Genomic DNA, 19,568 nt, shown 5'->3' on the forward strand with positions numbered 1-19,568 from the left:
CATAGGAATGGCAACGGTTACAGTGCAAAAAAATTTTGTCATTATTTTGTAGGCAAATATCTCACATTTCATACTAGTTAGTACAAATAAAAACATTGTGCTTAAGGGACTAATTTAAATTAAGGGACTAAAGCAGCAAACCCATGCATATTTACTTGAGGATAGGTCCCATTGTGGAATGAAGATAGTGGAACTTACTTCCGCACAAACATGCATAAGATGGGTGTGTTGGGCTGCAATCCTATATTGTACTGTCTTTCCTGGGAGTAAGTCCCAATCAACACAATAGGACTTACTTTTGAATATAAATGTATAGGGCTGCATTGTTAGACTTCATTTTACTTTCTGCACTGGTAGCTGACTGCATAAGTAATGCTTTTTTAGCATGAATCTCACCCACAGCAGACAAAATCCTTACTACAGTTCTGCTATTGTTTGTAAACTACCTTGATTATTTCTATAGAAGGGCAGGATAGAAGCACTAGAAAGTTTATCACATTAGTTTTCTAGAACAAATGAAAAGAACCTCATTTTTATTTGCTTGTTGCTTTTTTCATTCAGTTTCCTCCTCTTAAGTTAGTTTGTAAATCTATTGCCAAAACTGTTTAAAGAGAAGGGGGTTGTGTTTGTCCTAGATTCTAGTATAACATCTGTATAATAATGTCACACACAATTGTTCTTTTTAATCCTGGAATGAAAATTTGTTTTGTAACCCAAATTGCAAATGTTTAATATTTTGTAAGTTGTGAATGAAATGTAACTAGAGCTAATTAGTTCCCTCTTCCCACTGAATCAGTCATGTTATTAGCCTTGTCTTGGTAGATTTTTTAAAAAAATAAATAAATAAACTGTAATGTAATCCAGGAAGCCTAACATGCTTTAATTCCATGAAAAACAAGATGTAAGAGCTTCCAGTTCATTTGCTTTTCTTAAACTCAATGAAGCTTTTCTTGAAGAACTCTGTGCTAATGGAAATCAAACTTGATTAATTGTATCTGTCTATAGCAGTTGGATTTGGAGTTAGAAAACCATGGGCGGCTAGGAAAAGTATCATTAGAGGTAAACTTATTTTTAGTGTAATTGTTCACAGTTAAATTCACAGAGATCTAATGTGCTCATTTTTCAAAGGGTGAACCGGGTTTCATAGGACCACAGGGAGAACCTGGATTGCCAGGATTGCCAGGAACAAAGGTATGTTTCACATTCCCTAACCCTTATTGTATGTAGCTTACTTCATATCATATTAATTCAAAACCTAATCCTTATCCTATAGGGACCCAGGTGGCGCTGTGGTTAAACCACTGAGCCTAGGGCTTGCTGATCAGAAGGTCGGCGGTTCGAATCCCTGTGACGGGGTGAGCTCCCGTTGCTTGGTCCCAGCTCCTGCCAACCTAGCAGTTCGAAAGCACATCAAAGTGCAAGTAGATAAATAGGAACCGCTATAGCGGGAAGGTAAACGGCGTTTCCATGTGCTACTCTGGCTTGCCAGAAGCGACTTTGACATGCTGGCCACATGACCTGGAAGCTATACGCCGGCTCCCTCGGCCAATAATGCGAGATGAGCGTGCAACCCCAGAGTCGGTCACGACTGGACCTAATGGTCAGGGGTCCCTTTACCTTTTAATCCTTATCCTAGACCAAAGCGCATTCACCCAACCAACCGTTAAAGCCAAACTGAAGTGATATGTACATTTTGCTGGAACTGAAAGAGAGAATAGAATCAGGTTCACTGGCGGCTCTGCTGAGAAGCCAGCTTCTTCTGTTTTCTCTCTCCCTCGACTAGAAGCAGCCATTGTAGAAGGAGGATGAGAATGCAACCAGAGCTCAGCTGAGAGACCACAAGCTTTTGGCTCCACCTCCCCTTGAACATTTTCTATTCCAGCTGGTTGTTCTAGGAACTTGGTAAATAAGGACTAATGATTGAGGGCAGATCTGTACCAAACATTTAAAGTGCCTTCAACACACATGTCTTCCCCCAAAGCATGCTAGTTTCTCTTTCGCAAACCTGCGATTTCCAGTATCTTTATCAAACTACAGTTCCAATGAAGCTTTGGGGGAAATCACCTGCTTTAAATGTGTGTTGGCTGTGATTTAAATAGATGCTGTGGATCCACCTTGAATTTACTTTTCTCCTTTTACCCCCAATCCTTTAGTCTGCTGTGCAATATCTATTTCAGCAAACGTTTACAGGGGCCCAGCTTGCCAATGGAGGCTTAAGTGACCTCAGCTGCAAGGAGTACCTTTTACTAGCTACAACTGGTTCACTAGCTCTGGGTGTTTCTGCACAGGAATAGCCCAGCTGGCCCAGTCAAAGCTATCAGGACATGTGATTGAAATCCCTTAGGACTACTGTCTGGGTTTTTTGCAAGACCATATCTGCCAGCTTGGGCAGGGAGACTGTGGGGCAGCAGGGTAAGCAGTACAACCCATTCTGCCTCTATGGCCCAGTGTTAGGTATGGTCCCTTGATAATGCACTCTTGAGTAGAGCAGTTTATTTTATTTTAACATCAAGCTCTTCAGGACAAGGAGTTTGTACTCTGTAAACCATCATTCACTATCTTGGGGCTGTATAATAACAAATAATATGGACTACTCTCTTTGCTCTGAGCATGTTCTTATTTGTACAACCTGAACTGCCTTTCAGTTTTCTCCTTAATCAGAGCGTTAGAGACTTCTAAACTTTCAGATTCACTTGATGAAGAAATGGGGAGCCCATGGCCTTTCGGCCAGATGTCCAACTCACATCATCTCTTGCTGTTGGCCATGCTATCTGGAGCCGACGAGAGTTACAAACAACATCTGGGAGGCCACAGGTTCCCTACCCCTGCTTTAGAGGCCACAAATGTTCTTTGGAAAATCAAATCTCTATCCACATTTGATGCATTCGCTTCTCAGTTGAACTATTGCACTAAATTTCCAGTGGGTGGGGCAGTATCGCCCTCTGCTTAGCTGCCCAGTTGCTCACCTTGAAAACAGGATGAAGAACTGAAAGCATCTAAGACTCTGGTGATTGTTTAAAACACTGGAACTAATAAAATGAAAGCACTTTAAAAATGAGTAGCTTTATCTCTCTCGCTTCTCCCTCCCCCTGTGCTTCGTATTCATATTTAATCCATAGCATTTGAAACTTTCACGGTAGTTTAACATTGGCAATTCAGATGAAGTAGCAATAAGCATCCACTTCTGGAACATAATTTATTTTCCAAAAGAAAAGTTTGTCGCTGTGTTGTGCTTATCAGCTCTCCATTTGAAATATGTTCAGGATATGATTCTCTTTAATGTTTCTAAAATGGCTAGTTACCATGCCTGCTGTTGCCTGTATTCTATAATATTTTCCTCTCATCTTGCTCTCTCTGGTAATTTTTGACAGGGTGAAAGGGGAGAAGCAGGACCCCCTGGGAAAGGTGAACGAGGTGAGCCTGGAGCTCCAGGGCCAAAGGTCAGTTCGGTTTAACTTTGACAATTAAAGTGTGCATTTTGGAGCTTTGTGTTTTGGTGTGTGTGTTCTTAAAATATAAAAGCTCTGCTAGTGGTAAAAATAAATTTCAGTGTGATTTATAGTGCACTACAAAAGTCATTTGAATTTATGCTGGTCACTTTGGGGAACAGCCCAGCCATAAATTAATTATGTAAAATGTTAAAAGCCAAACCTGCACAAAGGTTCTTCTTCATAATTGCAATATTGAAATTTAGGACTTTCAGAGATGCCTATGCAGAATTAACAACCTAAGGTGCTTACCATTGCAATGTTTCAAGTCCACCAAATAATAAAATAAAATAAAATATTAATAATGCAATCCTATGTCTGCTGAGAAGTCTCATCAAGTTACTGCCAGGTGAGTTTTTATAAGAGTGCAACCTTAACCTACTTTCCATCTTTGAGACAGGAAGGAGTATTTCTATGTACATTCCATTATCTTGTTAATTTCCTGCTACAATAGGATTTAGGAATTCTGTATGCTTATTGCTTGCATCAATGTAATTTATTCAAAAGGTCTGAGAGCTACCCAAAATATTAAGATAAGAATTAACTACAGGCCTATGGGTAGTATTCAATATTAGTCATACTCAGAGTAGATCCATTCTACTCCTCTGAAATTAATGGGCAAATTATTGGTAAAATTATCTTGCCCGCCCTTCACCATAAAGTCCTAAACTGAGTTACAACAATTGAATATACAGTTATAAAAATGAATAAAACTATTGCAATTATGAAACAAAACCATTCTGTTTGGGCAGAGCAGTATAAATTCAGCAAAAGAGGTGGGCCTTTACTGTCAAAGGGCAGATATAACCAACTTAGGTCTATTAATTTCAGTGGGGTTGCTCAGAGTAGAACTTTTTTTGGAGACAACCCTCTGTAACAAAGGCATAGTTTTATTTCCTTCGTTATTCTGAGTATATGGACCCATCCAAATTGGTTTCTTGATTTGCAATGGTTACTATATCTGACAAGTTGATGTCTGGGGGGATGGCATGTTGAGAGAATTCAGGAAGGGTGTGGGGAGAAATTCCCTGGATATTTCTTAGCAAAGGTCTTCAAGTCTCTTTTTAAAAACAAAAACAACCAGAACCTAAATTTTCACTTCAAGCTGATGTAGCAAGAATTATCATGTAGCCTGGATTCATTAATACTAAATCATTCATCATTCATATACCTGCATTAATATCTGTTATTTAGAAGCATAGTTGTAATTACTGTAAAATGAAGTGTTTCTACCACACCAGTAATGGGGAACTTGTAGCCCCCTGATGTTGCTAAGCTGGAGCTCCAGTGATCTCTGCCTATTGACCATGCTTGCTGGTCCAACAACATCTGGAGGGCTACGACTTCCCCATCCCTGCACTAACTTTACAGGTAGCTGATACTAATTCCTTTTCTTCTCACTTTCCTTTTTCTGTCCTCATTTCTCCTGTCCATCTTGTATGTTTTCAATCATCCAGGGGAGGTCAGGCGAATCTGGAGCTAGAGGCCCAAAGGGGTCGAAGGTCAGTAGTAAGCAAATTTTGGTTTTATTGATTCAATGTGATGTGGTGAGGTTTTGTGATCTGTTGGTTAGTTTATTTTATATGTGTATAAACTGCCCTTCAAGCAAACAGTTTGCAGGGAAGATTACATTAAAATGAAGTGACAACAAAATAGCACAAGGCCTTTTTCTGTGCCAGCAACCTGGTTGTGGAATTTCCCCTCAAAGACTAGCCTCATCCCTGATGGTGTTTAGGCAGGGAGTGAAAACATTCTTATTCTTTTGTGTGTGTGTGTGTGAAAACATTCTTATTCTGTGTGGTTCTTGATAGTTTTAAACTTATGATTGAAGAGTATTAACTATGCTGCTTCTGGTTATAAAAGGTTTTTCTTTTTCTTTTTTTGTTACTCGGTGGTGTTTTCTTTCATTTTGTTCTTTTATTAAATTGCTTTGATCCAGAATGCAGAATACAACTGTTTCAAAGGTAGTCCTGTGGGTAACATATTAAAGAAGTAAATCCAAAGTTTTAGCAAAGCATATTCAGCAAAGGCCAGACTGTGCAGGAGAGGCCACAATACTAGCCTAAATGGATGAAGGGCACTCTAGATGTTGTTTGGGGCTGTAATGACAAAGCTATACAGTCATACCTCAGTTTATGTACAGTACGCCTCGGTTTGAGTATTTTCAGTTTTAGTACTCCGTGGACCTGTTTGGAGCAGATTAATCCACTTTCCATTACTTTCAATGGGAAAGTTCGCTTCAGGTTAGGTATGCTTCAGTTTAAGTACTCCACGGACCGTCTGGAATGGATTAATACATCTGTTGCTGGCTATGGGTGGAACTAAAACAAATCTCTAGGTGCAGAGCCCTGTCTTCCAATGTTGTCATGTATGTATGTCTGGCCTTTCAGCTACAACCAATGGTTCTCTTGTATCTGCCCATATTTCTGTATAGATCTCTGGTGCTTTCTGCCATTTCTTTTAACTGGAGAAGCTTGAAATAAGCGCTCACCACCCCTTTTGCGATGGAGGGCACCATTTGTGGCTCCTGGCATTCAGCACCCCCGATCCTTGCCGAGACCTACCGGGAGGTGGCCTGCCTTCCCAGTGATGTGGAGTGTTGGGACGTTCCCTCCAACCCCCTGTTCAAACGCGCCTACCCATGGTGCCATTGGGGGTGGGGCCAGGTGGGCAGACCGCAGGTGGGCAGGCTTCACTCCGGTCCGCACCTGGGGCTTAAATTTGGGGTGGAGCTGAGTGCGCAGTCTGCTTTGGAGCTTCAAAGGGAGTAGCAGGTTCCAGTGAAGGCTTGGAGAGAAGTGTGTCATGGGACAGAGCTACTCATAGTGAGTTGGTGAGTTTATTGCGTCCTTCCCCACGTGAAACTTGAAATACTTATTTTGCTTTTTATTAGGGTGATTCTGGAGACAAAGGTGATTTGGGGGCAATGGGACCAAGGGTAAGTGACTACCATTTGAGCCATTCCATGCAGCATGAGATTCGATGCAGCTCATTTCCTCAAGCCACCCAGATGAAATCAGCAACATTTTAAAACAACTAAAGTATATGTCTGGGTAGGCTTGTGGAAATAAATAAAAAATTGTTTTCCGCAAGCATCTAAAAGTATGCAGCCACACTAAAAGGTTGACTCCTTAGAGAAGCGAAACAGGTATTATCTGTGAATGAATATTATAGCCTTGATCTGCAACTTTTTAGCTTTGATTTGGATAATATCCCTGATGCACGCTGGGTTGTGATGTGTTTCTCTGAGACTGTACATTCCATTTGTTATAATATTCGTCGGTTTTCCATTTAACACGTTGGTATGATCAGACTAAAAGAACACATTGTCACTGATGGCATTGAATAGATGATTAATCTTGTCTGTTCTAAAGTTATCATTAGTATTATCAAGGCCAATCAACTCTTAAGCATGGCCATCAAGATTTTATGTGCATTTGCACACCTTGGGTAGCACAGACTGTGTGATACCAATAAGCTATCTGAAGAGTGTGAGCTGGGTACAGCGTTTGAAAATGAGGCAGGAAATATGCATCAATCCATCATATTCTGGTATAAATCTTCCAGGCAGCTAACATGCCATTTCTGTAATATAACAAAATGATACCCTGAATGGAACTGTGCTGTAATCAGAAGCTCAGGCAAAATTTTATGTTGCCTTCCTCAAATTAATGAGAATAGTGAGTGATTTGTATGCTGTGCTCTTGATTCAAATAACATTTTGGGGTGAATGTTTTACAGGGCCCTCCTGGACAAAAAGGTGATCAAGGGGCAACAGAGATTATTGATTACAATGGCAATATCCACGAAGCTTTGCAGGTATGTCACCAGAAGTTATGCACAGTAGGCAGAACTAACCTTTTGCCTGTCTTTGTTGTATCCCGCAATTCATAAAAGCAAAGGTCTGGTTAGGAATACTTAAGTCAAGCGAACAATTACAGGCTGGGGCATTTACTCTTAGGTGAATCTTCTTGCAGATAGATCCACTATGCTGCCATCTTCCATGTGCATTCACTCACAGGGAGAAATGGTGTCATTGGCATATGAAACACAAATGTCTGATAATAATTTCTGAGAAGGTTTGGGTGATTTCAACTCAGTCTGTTGAAATACCTGGGTTACACTGCCATGATGAAAATTTCTATAACCACATGAGAATAGAATAGGTCTAAAAGCCATCCAATGTAAGTAGAGCTAAAGGCACTTGTAAAAGATGCTCAGTCTTTGAATCTCCAAGTGAAGATGAACAGCAGTATTGTTATATGTCAGCTGTACCCTAATAATTAGCAGAGATCTTTTCCTCTCTTCTGAGATTTGTCAATGCCCACTGAACTTACGGAAAATTCAGAATTTGGCTGTTATTTAGCTCCCCTCAGGACTTGGAATGCTGTTTCAAGTAGGAATTGGCTTTGTTCCTCACAACAAGAAGGCTGTTCTCCTGGATGTGTGCTTAAGACCAGGGAAATAAACCAAAAAATAAGACAGAATTTTGCTGGCTGGCTTGCAGTTCCTCTGAATCATTCCTTCAACTTCATTACATGGGTCATTAGAGAATAAGTCATTTTCATTCAAGCAGCACAGAACACTGTAAGATTTCAAAACCAAATGAGACTATTTCACCCAAAAAAGTTGAGAATTTTTAGAGGGGAAAAATATATTTAAAGTGATCTTTTTCTAAGAGAGTGGGGCTGAGAAAGAAAAATCTCAGGATATTATCCCAGGAAAAATAATGGCTTCTATGAAATTTGGACTCACCTCGTCTAGTTTTGCCAAGCATTAAGTCCTTCAGCAGCAGTACTCCAGCAAACTGCTTTACAAACTGTATTTCAAGCTAAATATTTTTTCATACATGACCTGTGTAGCTGTTATTTTCCATAATAGTAAATTGTTTGTTTGCTTGCTTGCTTGCTTGCTTGAGTTCATACATGCCCTTTCCTGTAAGATCCCTTGGTGAGTTGCAACAATATCACAAATGGTTAAAACAATTTACAAACATAAGAACCATATATATTGGATGTCAAAGGCCAGGCCACTATAGATGTCCATCTCTGACTTTCATTTCTGCAGATCAGGATCAACAGTTGTAAAGAGAGGGTTGATCCTCAAATCCTACATTTTATAAAGTGTGTGGAGTAAATATTGCATAAAGTGATATTAGGTATTAATACTAGGTTTACAATAATGACAAAACCAGTGTATTAGGAATCATTAATTTACCAGAAAAGAAAGGAGTATTTAAAACTAATACATCCATTCGGATGAGAAAATGAATTCAAAGCTCTAAACACTATAGGTCCCAAATGAATCAGGCCATTTCCAACAATTATCTGTATGCCAAGTTTGCTACAACAGGGGCATGTAGAGAAATATTTTTAAACTCAGCTATGGGATTCCCTTTTCCTTCCATTTGCAGATTGCCAAAATCCAACTTGGACTGTCTTCTGGAAATGATGCAAGGATTTTTATTTGAGTCATAGTTTAGTGGTCAGAGATAGTTTAGTGGTCAGAGATAAGCAAGGGGTTGCTTTAGTTATACCTTTATTAATAATCCTTGTGTTTCCTTTATTCTGCCCTATAAATTTGTTATCAAGCCAGCGCTTTCAAGGAACAGTGCAGGCTATAAATCAAAATAGACAAGCACGGTGCTTCTCAAGTCATTTTTCATGGTGTTAAGCAGAGCTGAATATTAGTGTGCTTCATTCTTTGTAACTCCTTTACATGAAATAATTGAAAATGTTCCACCTTACAGAGAGCTTACAATGCTAGATGCTAGATTCTTAGTTAGGATGATACCACTCTTTTATGGAAGTAAGCAAAGTACGGTAATATTCTTTTAGATGCAGACAATAGGTGATGGGGTTCTTCAATAACTGTGCAGGATAATTTTTATAAACAATCAGCATAGCAAATAGTGTTTTCTTACTCTAGTAGTGTTACTGCAATTCATGAACAATAGTATGTAACCAGCACAGCTTCTCAAAGTTTGATGAGACCTTGTTCTTTTTCTAAAAGATTATGTGGTACTATCAGGAAAAGTGTGAGGATTGTACCACTTACCTTCTCACAATGTGCCTATGTGTTTGAGTTGGACTTAGCAGTTTGAAAGCATACCAGTGCAAGTACATAAATAGGTACCACTGCGACGGGAAGGTAAACAGCGTTTCCATGCGCTGCTCTGGTTTCAGTCATGGTGTTCCATTGCGCCAGAAGCAGTTTAGTCATGCTGGCCACATGACCCGGAAAACTGTCTGTGGACAAACACCGGCTCCCTCGGCCTGAAGCGAGATGAGCACCAAAACCTCATAGTCACCTTTGACTGGACTTAACTGTCCAGGGGTCCTTTACTTTTACTGATAAGGACCACAGTCTTAAATTGCTGGTGTATCTCTGAGATTAGTAGGTCAATATCTGTCCTGACCATACTGGAAACATTGGAATTTGAAGAATACACAAGAATATCATGTTTAAAGAAATTCTAACAGTAATTAAACCTATGCAGCACATTCCACAAAGTATTTAAGATTTGAGTACTATTAAGCTTATTAACGTCTTTGATGCCAAAGTTCTCTAATGTGTGAATCACAGACATTTACTGGCAATGCAAATATATCCTTTTCAAAATCTTGAGGTTCCTTGTGCCTGAAAATCTGATGGACAGGTCTACGTTTTCTTTAAAACAATCATACTGAATAATATCAATTGCGTTTAATGTTGTTGTTGTTTTATAAAAAAGACAGTTTTCTTTAATTTATCTGAGACAGTCAAACGCTTATCCCAAACTGCCCAAATTCTGTGAAATCCATTACTAAACAAGCAAAGTATTTTATTTCAAACTGAACATCTGGTAACATTGTCTTCTGTTAATACATTTTGCCAACAGAGGATTACCACCCTAACTGTCACGGTAATTCCTATTGCATGACTTATAGTGCTTTGTAGCTGTTTTCTTCCTTGGTGTTGCATGTTCATAACTTGCCTGATTTAGAATGTGTCTGTTTCATCAGATATTGACTTATCACTACATATATTTCTACATCAAGTGTTATCAGTGTTGAAAACCAGGATTGCAGTTGAAATTAATAGCAACGATCCCATTCATTTCAGTAAAGAAAATGATTTAAAACTTTTGTTTGCTAGACTAACAAGTCTATCTTTATTACAGCTGTGCATTTTCACTTCAGTTTCTTTCAGTAGGGATTTTTGAAGGCAGGACTTGCGCAGGATATTTCCCAGTAGTTTGTGTTTTGGATTGGATTTTTTAAAGAAAAGAAAAGAAAAGACTTATTTATAGAAGTTATGTGCTAGAAGACACAGATTACACTTACTCCAGAATATTCTTTAATTCATCCTGTGGAATTCATTAGGATCTAAATGACAGTGCTCCAAAATAAGTGATTTGTGAGCTGCAACCAGAGTTGTCATCTCAAATGCAACTTATTTACATTAAAAATGCCCCTTTTCCTGTTCAGTGTTGGTAGAAAGTAAGTGTATTAATTCCAGATGTGGAAAACATGGTTAAAGGAAATTTCAGTTGAGCAAGCTGAAAATTTGTCTGTACCTCAAGATCTGATACAGTGGACATGGTCTTCCTCCTCCTCCTCCTTCTCTGCCCTCTGCTTTCATTAACCCCCAGTGGATGCATGCTGGACTGGAATTCTGCCATGCAGTATTGCTAGGAAAAAAAGATAACGTAGTTAAGACTATGAGGCTTCTTGGAAGGTAATTAACTATCTCTAGCAGTTCAGAGAAGCATGTTTTGCCATCTGTATGGATGCTTTTAAAGCCGTAGATATTCTTTCCGGGACATCTCACTGCAGTGTAGCCCTTGTGGTAATAGCCACATGTTAAATTTATGCTGCAAAAACCTGGAGTGCCACAGTGGAGAGTGTGGCTAGCATGCAAAAGGCATCAGGACTAACCCCCAGAATCTCCAGTAGACCTCAGTTAGGGCTAGGAAAGATCTCTAAGATCTTAGCAAGCAACTACCAGTACTAAGTTCACCTGTGAGTCTGTGCATGAAACACGAAGGAAACTGTAGTACAGCCGCCAAAAAATATGTGGTGCATTGTGTTGAAGGAGGTTAAAGGGTTCTGTAAAAACTTAACTAATTTCAAAAATGAGATGGGGATCTCTAGTTAATAATGGTTTCCATCTGTGAGCTGAAATGTTCTGTCCTGAGTCCTCACTTGCCTTGCCCCCTTCTGCTTATGTGCTTTCTGCCTCACATAAGAAGTGATTTTGAAACCACATGAACCTATTCCTGTCCAGTTCATGGAAGGCATAGTGGTGTGTGTATGTGTGTGTGTATGTTTGTACTTTTTTCTTTTACTGTTTATTGTGCATTTGCACACCCCTGCAGCGTAAATACTGCTTCCGTGATTTACATGTGTAAATTGCCGATCTTGCTACATGAGATTTTATAATAAGAAAATAGTTAAGGACATATATGAGCATGGCAGAGAAGTAAAACTGTCTATGAACAAGGTCTAAATAGACACATTAATGCAGGTAGTGACATTCCAAAGTCGGCTTCTGTTAACGGAACAAACAAAAAGGTGTTATTTTCAATAGAGAGGTGACAGTGGGTAGTGCTTAAGCCTTCCAGTACATCACTTTTCCAATGCAGTGTTTTCCATCAGGCTCATTTCTCCTCTATGGAATATATATATGCACTTTTTGACGATATTCTAATTTTCCGAGTTCCGTGTGTGTGTGTGTGTGTGTGTGTGTGTGTGTAAAATGCCACTGTCCAAGAAAAACTTTATCTGAATGTATCAACCCTACCTCTTTGGCACAGAATCCTTCTGGGAAGCAAGCACAGGGTTTTCCTTATGATTTAGCTGAATAAGAAACAAGATAAGAAACAAGGCAGCAGAGGCCCTGAAAACTTAATTCTGTGTTAGGGTGGTCTTATACCTAAGGTTTGCACTATGTGCATTCATCTTAATTCATGCAACAAGAAGGGAGTTCCCATCCACACAATTAGGCTTTTACCCTGTTCCGCTGCTCACCACCTAAATGCCGATAGCTGCACATGGCACAGGTTAGCTGTTGGCAGAGAACTTACTTACACAGCATTGAGTGCCCAGTGTTTTTTTTTTTAAAAAAATGCTCTTATTTCAAAGTTAAATGTGCTTGTTTTGTTTGCAGAAAGCTATAGACTTTGTTACCTAGAAGTTAGAATGCTAATGGGCATTCTAATAGGAAAATTTTTCTGTTTTTAAAAATATTAATTGAATTTAATTGTAATATGTTTGTGCTGTCTGTAGTTGTTCATTGAGTGTCATAGTTGTTAACTGTTTCTTAATACAGTGTTTTTTGGTCACATTCGTTTGTTACTAACAAAGATTAGTATAACTGTGCCTGACAGATAAATACTTCAGAAATCTGGATGGTGCTAGATTAAAAAATGAATTGTTGTTTGCCTTTAGGGTCCTCCAGGTCCTCCTGGACCCCAAGGATTGCAAGGGTCAAAGGTGAGTTTCCAACTGTTACTTATTTGATGAAGCCCCCTGAGCTTTAATTCATTTCCATGAAGGCACATGAGACCACCACTTTGTAGAAGTTAAGGGGGTCTGGGTGTGATCATTGTCTGGGTTGGTGACCTTCTGGAAATAGCATGTTGCTATCGTGGGTTCCATGATGGAATAAAGGCAGAACGTCAGTGTAAGAATATAAATACTGTGCTCTTAAATGCATAATCACCACTCATAGCACAACCCTATGCTTGTCTACTCGGAAGCCCCACTGAGTAACTGTGTGTAGGATTTCATCCTAAGAAACTTTTTATTGCATTATGTTTTATATTTTATTTTTCCTTAATATTTATTAATAATTTTAGCCACCATCACAATAATTCATTTAATTAATAATTTAAATTTAATTTAAAATTAAGATACAGTGGTACCTCTACTTACGAATTTAATGTGTTCCGAACACACATTTGTAAGTCGAATCCCATAGGAATGCATTGGGAGAAAAAATTCGTAAGTCGAAGCAACCCTATCTAAAAATTCGTAAGTAGAAAAAATCCTATCTAAACCGCATCCAAGATGGCGGACGGAGCTCCATTTGTAAGTAGAAAAATTCATAAGTAGAGTTATTTGTAAGTAGAGGTACCACTGCACCTTAATTTATGTGGCAGCTAGACTGGTGACTGGGTGCAGCCGCCGAGACCACATAACACCGGTCTTGAAAGACCTGCATTGGCTCCCAGTACGTTTCCGAGCACAATTCAAAGTGTTGGTGCTGACCTTTAAAGCCCTAAATGGCCTTGGTCCAGTATACCCGAAGAAGCGTCTCCACCTCCATTGCTCTGCCCGGACACTGAGGTCTAGTGCCGAGGGCCTTCTGGCGGTTCCCTCGAGAAGCCAAGTTACAGGGAACCAGGCAGAGGGCCTTCTCGGTAGTGGCACCCGCCCTGTGGAACGCCCTCCCACCAGATGTCAAAAAGAAAAATAACTACCAGACTTTTAGAGGACATCTGAAGGCAGCCCCGTTTAGGGAAGCTTTTAATCTTTAAGAAATTAGTGTATTCTGGTGTTTCTGTTGGAAGCCGCCCAGAGTGGCTGGGGAAACCCGCCAGATGGGTGGGGTATAAATAATAAATTATTATTATTATTATTATTATTATTATTATTATTATTATTATTAATTTTTAAAAGCTGCTTCTTGTTTCCTCGTTGTGGCTGCTCCATAAGAGGGATGAGTGTGTGTGTAAGCCTAAGAATCAAGCAGTCCTATTCACAAAGCATTGAACTACAGTATATTCCGGGAAATAATAACATAGTGAAATTAATTTTCACTTTGCAGGGTGAACCCGGATCTCCAGGATTGCCAGGTGCTGATGGAGAGCAGGTACTTGAACAATTATTGCTACTGAACATATGAATGATATGATAATAGGTTAAAAAAATAAAAAAGATATAGATAATTTAAAAAATAATTATTTTTGTTGCGCAACTCTTTTTCCCCCTTTTCTTTTGCTATGAAATGAAAGATACAGTCAAAAATAAGTGATTATAGTGCCAAATAACAACCCAGAAGAGGTTTCTGGATTTACTGGCCCAGTTAATACATCATGGTAAACCATGGTTATTGGCTCACTGGGAGGGGAAAATATTTTCCATATAAAAGGTCCCAGTTTCAATTTCTTGCATCCCTATTGCCAAGAGAGACTCGGGTCTGAAACCCTGAGAACTGCTTCCACTCGTTGTAGACAGCACTGTCCAAGTCTACTTGAATGAGTGGTCTGACTCGGCATGAAGCGGCATTCTGTACTGCAATATTTACTGTGAATATATCAATCTTGGGTGTTCTGCTGCTTTTCACTCACAATGAGGAGGAAGAAGACCACAATATATGGCTCAGCATTATGTCGAAACCAGAGATCATGGTTTGTTTTCCTCTTACAAACCACTATTAGTCATCCAAGAACAATACTTAGCTACAGATGGTAGTTTGTTGGGAGTGAAACCAACTATGATCCCTGGTTTGGACATAATGCTAAGCCAGGGATTGTGATTCTTTTCCTGCCAGTGGAATCTGATGGGAGGAAGGCAGAGCAAAATGGGAGTGGTTTGTCATGCTCTGAGGTTGATTTTAGATGATCTTGTAATATAAGATTCATTTATGTGACTGTGCTGTTGCAGGGGCCTAAAGGCTCAAAAGGTGATACAGGTGACCCTGGAGTACTAGGAGAAAAAGGAGGAATTGGACTTCCAGGATTGCCAGTAAGTTTGCTTTAAAATGTACCTACATTTTTAATTACATCTTCAGTGCCTGCTTACCCTTTAAAAGTCAAACATTGTTATTATGAAAAGGGGCATTCTAGCAGAAAGACGAACACATAGAGAAAGGTCTCTCTAACAAGGAGCTTATAAGGTACACAATGACAGAAAGAGAGATAACAGGAGATCAACAGAGGCAGGGAAAGCAAAGGAGAAAGTGTGTACAAAGTAATGTATTTGGTTTGCCATATATACTCGAGTATAAGCCTACTTTTCAGCACCAAAAATGTGCTGAAAAAGCCACCCTCGGCTTATATTCAAGTGAGGTGGGCAGTGGCAGAGGAAGGCACAGGACCGGGGGTTCGGAGAAGCACTGCGCTGCGACTCTCTGTACCCCTGTCCTATGCCTGCTCTGTGCAAGGTGGCCACTCCTATGCCTGCTCTGTGCAAGGTGGCGGGAAGGGAGAAGCAGCGAGGATCCTTCCTCGCCGCTTCTCCCCCCACCCCGCCGCCGACAGCTGGGAAAGGCATAGGATGGTATTTATTTTTATTTTTGAAATTTACCAGTAGCTGCTGCATTTCCCACCCTCGGCTTATACTCAAGTCAATAAGTTTTCCCAGGTTTTTTGAGGTAGAATTAGGTGTCTTGGCTTATATTTGGGTCAGCTTATACTCGAGTATATATGGGAAGTTTAGTTTCACAGAATGAAGATTAAGAGATCCAACCAAAGACATATATGAAAAGAGGAGTTTAAGGAAAGCTTTGAAGGAAGAGAGAGAGAAATAGAAGGAACCATTTGGGTACTGTTTGAAGTGATTTCCAGGCAAACAGGGCAGTGAGGAAATGTCAGCTTACCGGTAGTATCAGTGCAACATGATACAAAATACACATGATTAAAAAAAAATGCATGGGATGTATGACCCTTAGACCAAAAGTTGTATATGTCACAGCATGCCCTTCTAGCCATTTCTTTTCCTTTGGGAACATTGGAACTTAACTGCTTTGATGGCTAAACCATTTGTTCTGTTTTCACCCTAGAACTTGAAATTTGACAAAATTTCAAAGAGTGTATTAATTGAACAGTGAAGGGTGGTGGTGGAATCTTTTATAAGGAGAGGCACATTACTGGGATTAATTTTAAATGTATTGAGATGCAACCTATTTGCAGTTATTCCTGGGTAAGTCCTTTTGGCTGTTATCTCATTACAAGGATCAAAATTTCACCATAACGTATTTTAAGTGATTGTATAAATGTAATTTTAAATAGTGAGTAGTAAAATGATTACACTTTAAACACAAGAGAAAAATGTTCCGTAGACTCCGTGCAGTCTGGGCTCTCTGCATTTACTATGACATTTTGGCATGACACATCATTGATAATTGGCAGTCTTATTGAGCAGTGCTGTTCTGTGCGCAGTAGGGATACTGTACCCATGAAAAATCTGCTCCTTATTAGCAGCCCCCTATGGGATCTTGTATACAGAAAACAAGAACAGATGCACATGGGGTCCTATTGAGCATGTATCATATTGAGCCGATCTGCTGATCAGTTTCTATGTGCACAAGATGTTCTGTGTTGAAATGGCCATTATTAGTGATGCTGTCAAAGTTGGTAATTACCTGGTTCAGAATGCCCATCCCCCAATGCTTGAGTGGATTACCTAATTTCCCTATGAAATTATTGCCTATTGTTCAGTTCGTGGTGTAAAATAAGATTATGTGCGCCATGTGTGAAAATCAATCCACATCAAATTACTGTATAAAGCACTAGTCAAGCACGGTTCTGTAATTTTCAGGTCAGTGTGTCTAGATAGAAGTCAGTATTTGTATTTGTAACCCCACAAAAAAAGCAAAATTGTATAGACTATCCAGAAAATGCCCTCACACAAATTTGCCTTGTACTTTCATTTTATTTAAACCCCTTCTTTGAAACAAGAAGCTCATGTTGGCTAATGAAAGATAAACTTAAAGAACAATATTAAAAAGAATAATAAACTAAAATGCAATAAACTATAAACAACAAAGCAAATCAGCTAACAGAAACAAAATGTAAGGGTCACCAAAACTGTAAACCTGCCATAACGTCAACTGTAGAAACATGCTCCACTGCAATCCTATATGTGTCTACTCAGAAGTAAGTCCCATTGAATTCAAATCTGACTTCAGATCAGATATAGGTTGGCTTGTGCTGTAAGAGTTGTTGAGACAGGTTACAGGCATAAAGCAAAATAAATGATGCCTTAAATTATAATTATAAGTGTAAGTGATGTAATAGAAATCCATCTTCTAAACTAAACAGTATCCATGAATTGATAAGATGAAAGCTTTGTTCATTGTGTCAATACTGATTTTGTAGGGATCCAATGGTATGAAAGGAGAAAAAGGAGATGTTGGCTTGCCAGGTCCTCAAGGTCCCTCTGTAAGTATTTCTATGCTATCTCAGTGCTTCCATAAAAATATACTAATGTCTTCTATTGAATAAAAAAAATATTTTTTTAAAAAAAGAATGTTTTGATGTCACAGTGCAAGGGCATCAAACAGAGCAGTCTGTTAAAAATGTTTGAAATAAAAGCTGATGGTGATGGTCTTGGAAGGCCACAGAAATGTTTTGCAGGTGGGATATGGCCCACCGGTGATTAGTTCGGCAGCCCTTCTCTATTGCCTTCTTGATAAAGGCTAATGAAGAGACCATTCAAATAAGTTTTTCTATGCGATACAAAGCAACAGTGCATTAGCATTTATTATTGCAGCCACAGGAATGGTGAGTACCCTGTTTCCCCTATTTTAAGACGTAGTCATAAAATAAGCCATAGCAGGATTTTTAAGCATTCAAGGAATATAAGCCATACCCCGAACATAAGACATAGTGTGTTTTTTGAGGAAAAATAAATATAAGACGGTGTCTTATTTTTGGAGAAACACGGTAAGGTAGCTCCTGAATTTATATCTCACCTCTTGAATTGGAATGTCGACCACTGACAAATATTTATTTGTTGTTTATTAAATACTCCGATGCTGTACAGTAAATGCTTTACTGATGTTTTAGTTATGTTTCGTAGATCGATTTTATTGCATTCTATTTGTTGCAAGCTGCCTTGTAACATTTTATGAAAGAACAGATTATACATTTTCAAATAAATAGTATATTTTATCTCACGTAAAGGATTGCAGCTTTCAGGCGAATGAGAGGTGCTACAATTCAGTAAGAACATGTGTTAGTCTGAACTAATTATCCTGCTTTTATATGTAGATCATAGGACCACCAGGACCTTCAGGCCCACATGGTCCACCTGGACCTATGGTAAGTCCTTTTCAGTTATCACATATGCAACCGCTGAGAGATCAGACCAAAGGAGAATCATTCCTCTTTCTGGAAGCTGTGGATGGAGGACATTTCAAGGGCAGGGCTGGTAGGGGCAGGAGGCAGGTATTAGTAGGATCAAGACATAGGTAGTTTTGTGGGTGTAGGGCAAATGATGACATCTGAAATTGTGGTGCAAAGGGACTGTATAAATGTTGGCAATCATTTGTATGTATGTCTGACTGGATATCAAGGGGGGGAAATATGGCGAATCAAACATTTTAGACATGGATCCAGTTGACTTTGAAAATTGATTGTAGTTGGAAGTTGAAGCAGAGCTTCATTCTGTCTTGACTAGTTAGGTATTTGCCAGTTAATTAAGGATTGTTATTTTATGCAGCTTTGGACAGTAAGAAGAACAGCAAGCACTAGCTATTGGCAAAGACCAATTTGTAGTTTAGAAATGTCCTATGACATTTTCATTCTTATTTTTAGGGACCTCATGGACTTCCAGGCCCAAAGGTAAAGAATCCAACACACAACTAACTTCATTATGTTTATTTGTTATGCACTCATTCTCGTTAATCATGTTGAAGCATGCAGTCATGTTTTGTTCTTCGTCTCACTTTTCTGTTAAATGTGTTTTTTATATTCTTAAACCTTTAAGCAGCTGCTTAAGATAAAGCATTAAAAATATTTTTAAATGTAAGGATTTATGGCAATTTCCTGTGTCTGTTCCTCATCACCATAAGTTGAATTAGCTTTCTATAATGTTAATTATAGAGAGCCAATAAAAATATCTAGTTGTCTGGTGAGAGATTCAAGCTAAGCCATTTGGAACTACCTTACACGTAAGCTTAGAAAAACAGGGGGTGAGTGTGTTGTGCACTTAAGAAGTAAAGTAAAATCATTTCCAGATATTACTTTCTTCTTTACCTTTCTCCTTCATTCCTACTCAAGGGCGTACCCACCATGCGGCAAGTTAGGGCAGCTGCCCTACTCTAGAAGCAGAGCTGGTGGGCAGAGGCGGAGCACAGCCCGGCGGAGCG

The 19,568-nt window shown here is 39.2% G+C and overlaps 1 protein-coding gene and 1 long non-coding RNA gene across 6 annotated transcripts in view; one reads left to right on the top strand and one right to left on the bottom strand.

The window, feature by feature from the left end:
• Nucleotides 1-19,568, top strand: part of COL25A1 (collagen type XXV alpha 1 chain) — a 114,242-nt gene that overhangs the window by 72,529 nt on the left and 22,145 nt on the right. For 4 of the 5 annotated variants that reach the window (XM_088660459.1, XM_088660455.1, XM_088660458.1 and 1 more), the window contains 12 exons: nucleotides 1,129-1,191; nucleotides 3,372-3,440; nucleotides 4,946-4,990; nucleotides 6,382-6,426; nucleotides 7,230-7,307; nucleotides 10,369-10,392; nucleotides 12,920-12,964; nucleotides 14,301-14,345; nucleotides 15,140-15,220; nucleotides 17,575-17,637; nucleotides 18,469-18,519; nucleotides 19,015-19,041. In XM_088660459.1, coding sequence (XP_088516585.1) covers nucleotides 1,129-1,191; nucleotides 3,372-3,440; nucleotides 4,946-4,990; nucleotides 6,382-6,426; nucleotides 7,230-7,307; nucleotides 10,369-10,392; nucleotides 12,920-12,964; nucleotides 14,301-14,345; nucleotides 15,140-15,220; nucleotides 17,575-17,637; nucleotides 18,469-18,519; nucleotides 19,015-19,041 — 636 coding nt within the window. The remainder of the gene's footprint in view (nucleotides 1-1,128; nucleotides 1,192-3,371; nucleotides 3,441-4,945; nucleotides 4,991-6,381; nucleotides 6,427-7,229; nucleotides 7,308-10,368; nucleotides 10,393-12,919; nucleotides 12,965-14,300; nucleotides 14,346-15,139; nucleotides 15,221-17,574; nucleotides 17,638-18,468; nucleotides 18,520-19,014; nucleotides 19,042-19,568) is intronic. The other variant, XM_088660456.1, reaches the window with a different exon arrangement.
• The window catches only part of LOC148687381 (uncharacterized), a 67,902-nt gene that overhangs the window by 2,210 nt on the left and 46,124 nt on the right, over nucleotides 1-19,568 (bottom strand). Inside the window, exon 3 of the long non-coding RNA XR_015947787.1 lies at nucleotides 11,047-11,160. This is a non-coding gene — a long non-coding RNA (uncharacterized LOC148687381). The remainder of the gene's footprint in view (nucleotides 1-11,046; nucleotides 11,161-19,568) is intronic.

Source organism: Zootoca vivipara, chromosome Z1 (genome assembly GCF_965207765.1).
Source record: "Zootoca vivipara chromosome Z1, rZooViv2.hap1.1, whole genome shotgun sequence".
NCBI classification, from domain to species: domain Eukaryota; kingdom Metazoa; phylum Chordata; class Lepidosauria; order Squamata; family Lacertidae; genus Zootoca; species Zootoca vivipara.